This window comes from Durio zibethinus, chromosome 27 (assembly GCF_047325235.1).
Source record: "Durio zibethinus cultivar Kanyao isolate XHJ-2024 chromosome 27, ASM4732523v1, whole genome shotgun sequence".
Taxonomy (NCBI): domain Eukaryota; kingdom Viridiplantae; phylum Streptophyta; class Magnoliopsida; order Malvales; family Malvaceae; genus Durio; species Durio zibethinus.
Genome location: NC_143188.1, coordinates 17,418,737 through 17,431,767, shown reverse-complemented (window position 1 = coordinate 17,431,767; position 13,031 = coordinate 17,418,737). Strand labels below are relative to the sequence as shown.

The 13,031-nt window shown below is 31.0% G+C and overlaps 1 protein-coding gene across 1 annotated transcript; it reads left to right on the top strand.

The window, feature by feature from the left end:
• Window positions 1-4,275: 4,275 nt before the first annotated feature.
• Window positions 4,276-12,175, top strand: LOC111279555 (UPF0481 protein At3g47200-like). Its single transcript, XM_089756391.1, has 3 exons — window positions 4,276-4,376; window positions 11,064-11,370; window positions 11,471-12,175. The coding sequence occupies exons 1-3, from the start codon at window positions 4,276-4,278 to the stop codon at window positions 12,023-12,025; spliced, it is 963 nt and encodes a 320-aa protein (XP_089612517.1). The 3' UTR covers window positions 12,026-12,175.
• The last annotated feature ends 856 nt before the right edge of the window (window positions 12,176-13,031 follow it).

Below are 13,031 nucleotides of genomic sequence, written 5' to 3'. Positions count from 1 at the left end.
AATATAATAAAATAAAAAATAATGAAACTTTATAATAATAATATTGATAAAAAAATAAGAAAAGAAAATTTTATCCAATGATGAGATTTAAAAGTATTTCGAGTAATGATGCCTATGAAATCTCTAGGTGGGAAGATTTTTTTAAATACTACCAGTTTATTAGAGTATTTATAAAAATTTTCTTTTTGTTAACAATAAATAAAAATTAATTAATATATTAAAAAAATAATAATATAAATAAGGAAAAAGGAAATTTCATCCAATGATGAGATTCTAAAAGTATTCCGAGTAGAGATGCTTTAAGAAATCCCTATGTGAGAATATTTTTTTTAATATTACCAGCGTATTGGAATATTTATAGAAAATCTTCAATACAATAAAAATTCTTTTTTTTTCTTCAAAATTAAAAATAAAAAAATTTAATAAAACAATTAATAAAATTTTTGAAAAAGAGAATAAAATGTGTGTATCAACATGTTATTATTTGCATTGCATAATGACATAATTTTTTACGAAAAGTAAATTCGGACCTCCAAAGATAAGATTCTAAGGTATTCTGAGAAGTGATGCCTAAGAAATCTCTAGGTGAGAAAGAGTTCTTCTAATGTTACCAATATACTGAAACATTTTAAGAATTATTTCAATAAAAAGGTTCTAATTTATTTTTCTCAAATAATATTTGAATATAAAAACAATAAATAAAAAATAAAAAATCAAGAAAATTAATTTTCAAATACCAAAAATAAGTCTGTTTTTATCAAAATCAAAGGATAACATGTAGTTAATTGGTACTGTCCTAGACAGGCGTTGTGCGGGTACTAATCTTTTCCCACGCGTAACCGACTCCTGAACCCAAACTGTTTCACAGACCATAAAATTATATTTTTAATAAATTTTAATTAATTTTAAGATATCATTAAAAGGGTATATTTTAATAGGTGGCCAATTGCACCTAGCCAAAAAAGATTGGTGGTAACTCTTTTTTATTTCTCATTTTCAAATTCGTCGGGCGGACACAAAACCGTTACGACAGCTTGGTGACTCCACTAAGGATACATTTGTTTTTAAGAGTCAGGCTAAAATTAACTACACGTTATCTTAAAATTTTGATTTAAACAGTCCTAATTGATTTCTTAAATTTTAATTTTTCATTTTCAACCAAAAAAAAGTCAAAAATAAATCAAAAATAAAAAAAGTTCACACACATTTCTTTTACTATGCCTTTTTTATACTTTATTTTTTTGTATCTATTACTCTCAATAAATTGGGATACATTTACACACACAATGACATACTGCATCTCATGCATGAGCTCTATACCCGAGCTCTGTCCCTTATAAGAGAAAGTAAAATACCTATGCTCTCGGGAGGTGATAACCTCCTTAATGGTAAGCGAAATACTTTCACTCAAATTGAACCATTTTCGTTCATAGCCTATAATAGGTGAGGATCGAGTCCCTTACTAGTCCAGCGTGGATGACAGTGAGGAATAATTTGGAAACCTTTAGACACGTGTCAATCCAAATCCAACATGTAATAAGCCTAGGAAACCAACCTTAGGTACAGCCTTGTCTACCTTGTTGTAGAAAATACCTAAGAATAAAAGTTGTGTAATACAAAACAAAACAAAAAAATCTCAAAAAAATTTGTTGTCAAACCCAATCCTTACACTAACTCAATTTTTTTTTTGTTTTTACATAAATCATATCATACAGTTTTGTATCGAGATATTTGCTCTAGGACATATTTCTCCCTAAGAAGTTTTCATGGATCCCATAGAACTTCAGATTGCTCATCCTTAGTCAATGTCCCATGTGAGCCGTATAATGAAGTATATGTTTAGTCAAAAGAAGCCTAACAAAATAATGAAGATTGCTTGCCTATCGACTATGTCAAAGTTACCTGAGAAGGTGCATTTGGATCTCACACAAAATGATTTAGAAGATTTAGCTGTTATCTGGGGACAATTAAATGAAAAAAGAAAAGAAAATTTTTGTAAGAAGTATAGGCAGATTGCATCTCTTATTTCAGTAGTGATCGATGAGCAATTGATAAGGGCAGCTATATAATTTTGAGATCTATCCTATAGATGCTTCACTTTTAATCGAAAAGATTTGATGCCAACTATTGAAGAGTATTCGATTTTGTTCGGGATAAAACTACAGTGTCCAGTTAAAGTATTCACCTAAAAGCCAAAATCAGGTTATCGTAAAAAGTTAGCCAAGCTTATGAGGGTTAAAGTGGAAACCATTGATTCATTTACGAAGCCTAAAAGTGAACATCTTGGCATTCATTAGGACTTTCTCCAAAACTTCATTTAGGAGCATTTAAATGATGACAAAGGCGTGACTGTGTTTGCTTTATCATTGTATGGCATGGTAATCTTTCCAAAGACTTTGGATTACATTGAGATAATTGTGGTGAATTTTTTCGAGAAATTGAAATCCAAGCAATTAATCCTGCACCAGCAGTCTTACCAGAAACCATTCAATCATTGAATTTTTATAGACGAAATGGAAAGGGACGGTTCATATGATGTGCACCGCTATTATATGTGTGGGTTAGATGTCATTTTAAATGTGGGAAAAGTGTATTTTCAAAGCTGTATCTATGAAACAAAGCACCAATTGAAGAGTTCTGCAAGAGTCAATGGCCAACATTGAATATTAAAAAAGAGTGGGTCCTTTTCTTACGAAAGATTACCGATGATGAAATTGAATAGATGGCACCTTGGATGCCTCGAGTGCCTTTGTTGTATCGTGGAGGAAATGAGCCATGGATACCGTTGTTAGGATTATGGGGTATTGTAAGTTACGCTCCGTTGATGGTGCTTAGGCAATTTGGTGCAAAACAATTTGTTCCTACCACTCATGGCTTGGTTCAAGTAGAATTCATTTATGGAAAACTAAATTCACCAAAAACCTCGAAACAGTTAATAAAAGCATGAAAGAAAACATGAAAAATGAGATTAGGGCCTTTCATCGACAAAGTCACCTCTGATTACCGGATTTGGAAAGTAAGGTGACCTAAAGACATAGTACTCTCTCCTGATGATAGCTCACACCAATAAGCTAATCTTTCAATAGAAATACAATTATCAAAAGTTGAGTTTCTGAAGAAAAAATTAGAAGCCAAAAAAGAAAAAATAAAAAGAGAAAATTTGAGACTTCATGAGAAGGTGGGACAACTAAAGTATAAAGCAGAGATACAAGAGAGCAGATTAGAAAAAATCATAAAAAAATGAGATGTGGCTAACAGTGATTTGAAATATCTACACCAGAAAAATAAAAGGTTACGAATTTAATTCAAAATTAAAAAGTCACTAAGTCTTACCTTAGTCGGCAACACGAAGTGGATGAGCTCCAAGAAGAAATAAACCAATGGAAAGGCAAAGCTCAAGAAAAGTAAGAGGAGATGATTAGAATTTTTCAAGAATGCCAGAATTGAAAGGGGTTATACTCTATAACCTTAGCAAGATTGGTGGAATGCCAAAAAGAAAAAGAAAGGTTGAAAGCCATGCTTGCAAAATAAAGAAGAAAGCACTTTGAAGTACTAAATGCGAAAGAATCACTTCACCGGATAATTGAAGGGTTGGAGCTACAACTACAAGATCACAAGAACTATATTTCAGTAATGATAGATGAGTGGCATAAAAGGGAAAAAGATTAGATCTTCACATGTGATTCAGAAAGAGATGCTTGTATGATGTGAAAAGCAAAAAGTTTAGAGAGGTAACAGTACATAAAGCACATAACCAGTCAAGTTTGTAAGATAGTAAAAAAGGCATGAGAAATGGTTAAAAAGGTAGAAGCATTAAGACAAGAAGTCAATCCTGTAAGAAAATATGAACAACGCCTAGTAAACTTTCTAGATGAGGCAAAAGACCATTATGAGCAAGTCAAACGCTTCTATGGATATAATTATAGGATGATAAATCCCATGTAATCAAAGTTGTATGGAATCAATGAAAATTTTTAGTATTAAAATTTATCTAGGAGCAAATATTTTTTACTTGCATTCATGCATCATTTGCATTATTTTTTTTTTAAATTTCAAAAAAAAATAAAATTTTCAACACATGGCATTCTGATTTTTCTAAAAATTTTGTGGTAATAAAGGTAAAAAATAGCTCGTCCTTCAAAAATTTTGACTCAACCTACTCGCCATTCATACAACACCAGGACTCAAACAAAAATTATGAAACAAGAATAGACCAGTCGATTTGAAAGAATCGAGAAAGCTTAAAAAGAACTAAAAGAGGATCTCAGTACAATAATGGATATACTCAGAAAACTTGATAAAGGAAAGCGATGGAAGAAAAATCTCAGCTTTCAAGAGCAATTGCAAGACATGGTGGATCCTGTTTACCCTCCAGGGTTTGAGCCACAATAGATTCAACCTTTTTAAGGAACTAGAGTAAAAATTCTTATTCTTAGTGGATATCCTAATCCTTATCCAAGAATGACATCTACACTTGTTATGGGATAATTTCAAAATTTTGTTAATCCTGTTATGATGAAAAAATCACTCGTGCCAATCCTAGTTCCTGATTTGGATGATCCCAAAGAAAGAGAAAAGCTAGGGATAAAGATATCTGAGAAAGTGAAAGATAATGTGCCCAGAAAAAGATGAAGTTATTAGAAGAAAGGCTTAGAGCAGTGAAAGTAATAAATTTTTATGATTCCACAGATGCAACCGAGCTTTGTTTAGTCCTTGATGTGATCATTTCCCCTAAATTCAAGGTCCTTAAATTTGAAAAATATGATAGCACAAAATGTCCAATAACCTATATGACCATGTATTGTCGAAAGATGGTAACACATGCTCGCTATAAGAAGTTGTTAATGCACATATTTTAAGATAATCTTACAGGTTCTACAGCTAGATGGTATATTTAATTAGATAAGACTCGTATTCATTCTTAGCAAGAGCTTACAAAGGTAGTCTTTACACAATATCGACATGTCACAGATCTGGTTTCAGATCGTCTATCTCTACAAAGTATAAAAAAAAAAGTAACTAAAAACTTCAAGGAGTATGCATAAAAATGGAGAGACGTGGTTGCACAAGTCCAACCTCCTCTCATCGAGAAAGAGACAACTATTTTATTTGTGAATACTCTGAAAGCACCATACTATGAGAGGTTGATAGGTAATGCAATAAAAAACTTTACAGATATGATGATATCGGGTGAGATTATCGAAAGTACCATAAAGAATGGCAAGCTTGATATAAGAGAGATAAGTGGAGTAAAGAAAAGTGGAGCTCTCAAAAAGAAAGAGAATGAAGCCCAAGCAGTAAACTATGTAGGGCAACAGTTCAGAGGTTTCACGCCCTACTCTGTACCAATCTACCAAACCCATTACCCTTCTATAAATAATGTTACATCCATCTCTCATCCATATCAATCATACCAACTACTACAATCACTAGCTTATCCATCTTATTTTTAACCATCTTTTCAGACACCCACCTATTCTTATAACCATTTTACTGTACCTATAAGACCATAATGGAAACCTAATAATGGTCCAAAAGCCCCAAAAAATACCTAAGAAAAACTCACTTTCGATCTCATTCCCATGACATACACAGATTTGTATCCTCAACTTATTAAGAAACATTTATTTGCTCCTGTTATTGTTGAACCTTGAAACCTCCATTTCCCAAATGGTATGACCCCAATTTGCATTGTGATTATCACTATGAGAATCCATGTCATTCCACTGAGAAATATACTACTTTAAAGCATAAAATGCAAGGGTTAATCAATGAAAGGGTGTTAAACTTTGATACCAATCAACAAGGGACTCCAAATGTTAATAGAAACCCTCTACCGAATCATACTAGGCCATCAAAAAATGTTTTGGTTAATGGGCAAACAAGCTATGTGAAAAGAAGAATAGAAGAGGTCAAAACTCATATGGCTAAAGTGTTTGAAACTTTAGTCAAAGCTGACATATTGAAGCTAATAGAATCTCAAAATTACTCTAAAGCAATTAACTCAACTAAAAGCTGTAATTATCACAAAGATGCTTTGGGATATTCTATTAAGAGTTGTCATCAATTTCATCAAGAGGTGTAGAAGTTGATGGATATGGACCAGATAGAGTTTTACGAAAAAAAAAGAGTTGGCAAAAACTGAAGTGTCTACTATTGACAAGCTTTTCAATGAATATGGGGTTAGTGTAGCTCTGAACGTTTCCTTGATTGTGTGCATAGAGTATTCCTAGGTAGCTGTAACTTGGAAATGTAGTTTGTTGTGGTTGAAAGCTTGAAGTGGCTTAGGTCTAATATGGACCGAAACCTATAGGATATAATGACTTATGACTTCATGTGAAATATCTTCCTCCACCACTTTTTCTTTGTTTATCTTATCCAAAGCTTCGAGGATCTTGCTTAGTTTCTCCTCAATTACCTCCTAAACCTTTTTTAACTTTTCAAAATGGTTTGCATTATCTTGTTCCATCCTCCTAGCTTAAGCTCAGGTATTATACAGATGTTAAGCTATTCTCACACCTTAATACCATAATCTAAAGTTAGTGATCATGATATGATTTAACATGAATGAATGTAAAGCAATACATTGAAAAGAAAAAAAAATTGCCCTTTTTAAGATTTTAACAAAAGTGAACTTTCATTTATTCCACAGAAGTCTATTTTACATTAAGTCTAATATTTTTCCTTTGTAAAAGCACCTAATTTTCTTATACTAATCGTTAACTTCCTTAATAAAGTTTAGTAGTTGTTGTTTATACTTTCCTACTAGCATGACCAAAACTCTCAATGTCTTAGCCTCCTCCGTTATTTCTTCCACCTTAATCATTACCTTGCCTATTTGGGTTCTAAAATGCTCTATGTATCTTTGTCTTCCCAACCCTTCTTTTTTGTCAAACCATACCTGATAAGATAATTCCTATGCTTTTCTGTAAGTGTCACAATATGATTTCTCTGCTCATTCAACTTTTGCTTCAACACATGGATGTACTCTTAGAGCATTTCATTTTCATGCTGAGCTTTGACATAATCATCCTTTATTTAGAAACATTCTCTTTCTAGCTTTTTATTCTCACAAGTCAAATCTGTATTATTTATTTCTTTGGCTTGTACCTATATGTGAATATTTTATGTTCCTGTCATAGCTCCATCAGCTCTTTAAGGGCATTATCTGGTTCTCTAATAACCTCTTGAGTATTGCTCATGTTACACTCCTTAGAAATATTATGGACTTGAATTTCTAACTTTTTTACTTCGTCTTTCCATTTTTTTTTCTTTCTGAAGCCTTATAATATCTTGTTTTAGTTTCTCTTTCCTAACTCATGTTCTTTCATTGTAAGTTCTGACTGTGAGGGCACATTATCCAACTCTTGATTCATTGACTGACAATGGTCTTTGGATATAGGTGCAACCTCTTTGCTTCTTTTGGCTCTCTAAATCAAATATCCTTAAATGACTTTATCAATAAATGGTCTAGGGTTTACCCTCATGGGCTTCTTCTAAACTTTAATCATGCCATTAATTTTTTGAAAAGTTTAAGTTCTCTATATAAGCAATCAAATTGGTTAAGCCTGTGTGTCATGAGAACAAACTGTTTAGCTTCATATTGTCTTCTTACCATCAACGGTGCATAATTTGTTGACCCCTATAAGCCTAAAAGTGAAACCCTTATCTCATTTCTATATTGAAATAGCATAAGTTCTCAATTTATCCATGAAGCTAATCATTTCACTTGATAAACAGTGAGCTTCTACAGTAGACATTCTTATTTTTTCCAAGTTTTTGCTTTTGGCCATTCACTCTCATAGAATTTTTTAATTGGATTTCAACTACAAAAATAGAGTTTGAAAAAAGCATTATTCTTGCATTCAAATGACTCTTCATCCATAGATACAATAGTGGTATGCAACCTAGAAAATGAGCCATATCATTATGTCTACAAAAATTTAAAGATCTAATGGCTTATGCCAATATTATCGATAAAGGATTGCATCACCTTTCAATTTATTCAAGTAAATCCATCACCTCTATCTCAATGTGGCCTAAGACCTCTGGGAAGATTACTATCCCATATATTTCTAAAGCAAACACATTCATTTCTTGGTCATCATCAGGGTGTTTGACAATGAAATCTTAGAGAAACTCCCATGAAATACCCTTATGCTCTTTTTTTTCTTGGATATGTGAATCTATGAACTTATTTTCTATCCCTAAGATGTGAGCCAGTTTTTTATGATACCTTAATTTTTGTTTCTTCATGTATACTCTATTTGGATACTAAAAATGCATACCCACCAAAGTCAAATACTCATTTATTGTTGGTACCAAATTGACTTCATTAAAGATGAAGCAACCATAGGAATGATCCCAAAATTGTACCATAAATTTAATGAGTGAATTTTCAACCCTTATGAACAAGAGATGTGCAACATGCCTAAACTTCTGACAAAAAGTCTGCTACCTTAAAGGAACTATGCTATTCCATATATCTAATAAGCCTTTCAAATCATTTTGTTTGAGGAGCAATGAACTTTTTTTGGTAAAGTAGAGACACAACCAGATGGTAAACAATCTCCTTCTTTTTGCTACCTCTTTTCTGACTCTATTTTCACATTTATAAGTAAATCACATTTGAATAACACAGACAAAGAGAAAATTTGATGTTCTGTGGGTTCCATAAAAATTTTTGTTGAAAATACCTCCAGGGTAGGAATAATATGCACTATGCATGTATGTTTATGAATATGCACAAAAAAAATAATAAAGATAAAAAAATCGATTAGTTACCTCAATATAAAATAAAGAACAAACATTATAGAATAAGTAAAATAATGACATGACTCTAAATTTTGGATTAAATACAAAAAGTAGAGGGACATAACTCTACCTATAGGTTAAGCTCTTAAAGTTAACTATATGTAGTTTGGGATTATTTCTAAAAGGCTTCTAAATTGTTCCTTACATCATTGTCTATCACAGACTCAAAAGGCACGCAAATCTTTGCCCATTATAGGTTATAAGCAGAAAAAGTTTAATCTGAGTAAGAGTGTTTCGCTAGCCCATACAGAGATATGAAATCTCACGAAGGCATAGGTACTTTACTTCTTCTTAAAGGATAGAACTCGAGTGTAGAGTTAATGTTATGCACATACAAATGAATGATAGATATATGAAAATGAATAAATAAATAACTAAACAAAATATAAGCGAGGAACAAAAAAGAAAAAAAAATCTCAAATTTATTAGGTTAGGCTTAAATAATAAGAAATCATCTACTGGCCTGACTTTCAGGATCCTTAATGAAGTCGCCAAACTATCATAATATATAAATTTGTGGACTTATCACTAGACAGAGATTTAAGAAAGTCATCACTAATATTTTTTGTTTAGGTGTGATTGACCACCTTATTGAATCTATACCATTTAAAGAGAAGTCTCAAGATTGACTTAGGTATCTTTAAATAATAGATTTTGATCTACAAAACCAGATTTTAGGTTTAAGAGTATAGTTATATGTGAGGAAGGTTATAATACTCCCCATAGCCAGTTTAATTTTAAATTATCTAAGTCTTAAATATGTTTATAATGTACCAAAAATATAATATTGAAAATTAATCCTAAAATTATTCCAATAGTTTGGTAGCAATTTAAGTTAATTCTCTTACCTCAAAAGTATTCATGGAGACTAATGTCTTACCTTAAAGAGGCTTCATCGTCGGATTTATTAATGTATTTTATCAAATAAAATAATTAGTAAAGTCCTCCAATAGTTTGGTAAGGTTTATTTTGATGCAGATCTCCCAATAGTTTGGTGAGATTTAATTATAAAATATTTATAAATTTTTATTTTTTGAGAAAATTCATTAAACATTTCAATAATTTAGTAAGATTTAACTTAAAATGCAATCCTCCAATAAAGGATAAAATACAAAATACTTCATTAACAATTTTCTTTTTTTGTGAAAATTGATTTATGAAATTCTCCAATAATTTGGTAGAATTCATAAAATTTAAATTCATGAAAAATCCTCCAATAGTTTGGTAGGATTCATGAATTTATTTAACAATAGCTTTTTTATTGTTTTTTTGTTTTCCACAAATAAAATAATAAAAGGAATTTTACAAAAAAATATTTTAAAAGCAATAAATTACTTAATTTAAAATTAATAAAATAAAATAAGAAAAAGCTAAAAAAATAAAATCAAAATAAAAAAGAAAAAAAAACTTGCAATCGGGTCGAGTCAAACACACGGGTCAGGCACAAGTCAACAGGTTGACGTGCAGATCCTGGGCTTACTGAAACAACGTCATTTGGTGCCAGTATAAAAGTCACATCCCTCAGCTTTTTTTCAAAAACCTTCGGTCTCCTCTCTTTTTAGAAAAATTTTCTCTACCTTCCTCTAGAAAATCCCAAAATTAACCACCAAAAACTAGGTTTGATCACTGATTTCTAAAAAACTGGCTAGAATCTAGCCAAAAAATTTTAACTCCATTGAAAAATTCAATGAAAAATTCAAACATTCAATCCAAACCTAGAATTTTTCAAAAATTTCCCAAAAATTTTTAGATTTTTTTGGAAATTCAAACTTCAATCCCAGAACTTCAAATCCAAACCCAAAAATTCAAACTCTGAATTCTTAAACCTAAAAATCCAAACCTAGAATCACAGAAATTCAAACCTAAAATCTAAAAAACGTACAACTCAGAAACTTTTTACCCAGAATTTAAAACTTAGTGTCTTTCATCTAGATATCAACTCGTGTCTTTCCCTCTGGTCCTGTGTTCGATTTATCGCCAGCCTTAGTAGAAATTTTAAGATTCAAACAGAATCAATCCAGGCTTGGATCTTAAGATTGGATTATGTCAAATGTAAATTAGTCTTAAGTCTGGCAAGTTTGATTGATTGCATGCAAATTTGATTCCCTTTGATAATGTCGATTGACTACTTGATTCAATGTAGATTAAGAAAAGGAAAGAAAAAGAAGAAGAAGAAGAAACAGAATAAAAGGAAAAAGAATAATATTAATAGGAATAAAAACAATAACTGTAACTTGACTCGGAGACAGATGGGGTGTCTACAGTCAGGATATGTTATTAGTCGAAAATCAACTTCCCTTCTTTGTCCTTAGGGAGTTATTTTGTACGATTGAGAGGAGTAGGGCTGGTCAAGATATGATCTTCATGGAAGCAATCTTTACGATGTTGGGCGATAGAGTACCAGGCAAAAGGCGCCCGAGAGACGATCTGAAGTCCCCGAATCTATCATATATCAAGCATATACTCGACTTCATGTATCACTGTTGCTTTCATTCTTCAACTTCCGAAGTGAAGGCCCGTAAAAAGAAACTCAGAGACGATAATTCAACTTCAGAAGTGAAGAACCGTAAAGAGAACCCTAGATATCGGAATTGCTTTGAATCATATAACAAGCATTTACTCGACTTAAGGTATCCTTCAACTTCACAACAAAAAGAATGAATTGAATTTCATACGTTGTGCCACAGAGCTCAAAGAGGCTGGAATCAAATTCAAATTGGTTGATGGAAATACCATGTTCGAGATATGGTTTGAAAATGGGACTCTACATATCCCCGAAATTAAAATAGGAGACGATACGGAACCTTTCCTCCGAAATCTCATTACCTATGAGCAGTTGTTAGCAGACAGAGATCTCAAGCATGCCACTGATTATATGTTATTTATGGACTACCTTATTGACACTCCAAAAGATATGGAAACACTTTGCCAACATGGAATTATTAAGAACACGTTAGGTGATGATAAACCAGTTGCCACCACGATTAATTGTCTAGGCTTCGGTGTCATCTTTTCCCCCAATTTCTATTACACTGAAGTATTCAACAAGATAAACGAGCACCGCAGTAGACCTTGGAACAGCTGGATGGCGAACTTGAACCACAACTATTTTAACAGTCCATGGGAACTCATTTCCTTTCTGGCGGGTGCTCTGATCCTTCTACTTACACTGCTGCTAACTGTATTTTCAGTTCTCTCTTATGCTCAATGAATTCCCACTCTTTAATGTGTTCTCTTATTATTAATATCTCAACAATGGAGTTCTCACTCCAAGTTTATGTTGATAAATAAATTTATTTAAGATAATTATAATTAGGTCATTGAAGTATATTTGTTTTTTTTTTTTTTTTTTTTGCTTTTCAATTTTTTGTTTTAATAGATTTGTTAACTATATATATATATATATATATATATATATATGTTAATGATTTTATTATTTATATATTTTATGAGTTGATCATTTATTATTGATAACATAATTAAATCTTTTTAGTCTCATAAAATAATTTTTTAATATATCATTTTTACAATTTAGTCTTACTTTTATTATTTAATTTTTCTTTTGTATCTTTTCTCTAGAATTTTATAATTATTATTTACATTAACAAAAACCAATATCAAATCAATTGCAAATCAATTACACACTCTCTATTAACAATTAACACTATGTAATTCATTGAACTCTTTAATTAGACTTTTCACTTGTAAAATTAGATGATTCAGGTGTTGGAGCTGCTAGTAACTTAAGATTGAGTCCTGTCAAATTGTCATACGAATTGTTCACCATAATTGAAATAATAATTAGTTTAATTTTCTCTCAACTTTTATCTCAATGTGTATATATATGATTTATTTATATTTCAAGATTATTTAATTTTTTCAATTGTATTAAATTGCTCTTTTTATTTTTTGTCATCCAGATGATAGAATGACTTAACATAAATTATTTTAAGTAGAGAATTATCAAGTAAAATTCATTGTTTTTTAGTGAATTTTTTCAAAATGTGACAAAATTCATTAGAACTATCTTTTATACCAAAGTTAAATTCATTCATGAAAATCTATGTTGTTAATATTGAGAATGAAATCATTATAAATTGTCTAGGTATTACATAAGAAGCTTGTTATTATGAGATTGAAATTTTCTTAAGAAAATAGGACAAGTACCAAGGTTATGAATTTATGTATTTTATTTTAATTTTTAAAATTATATATTT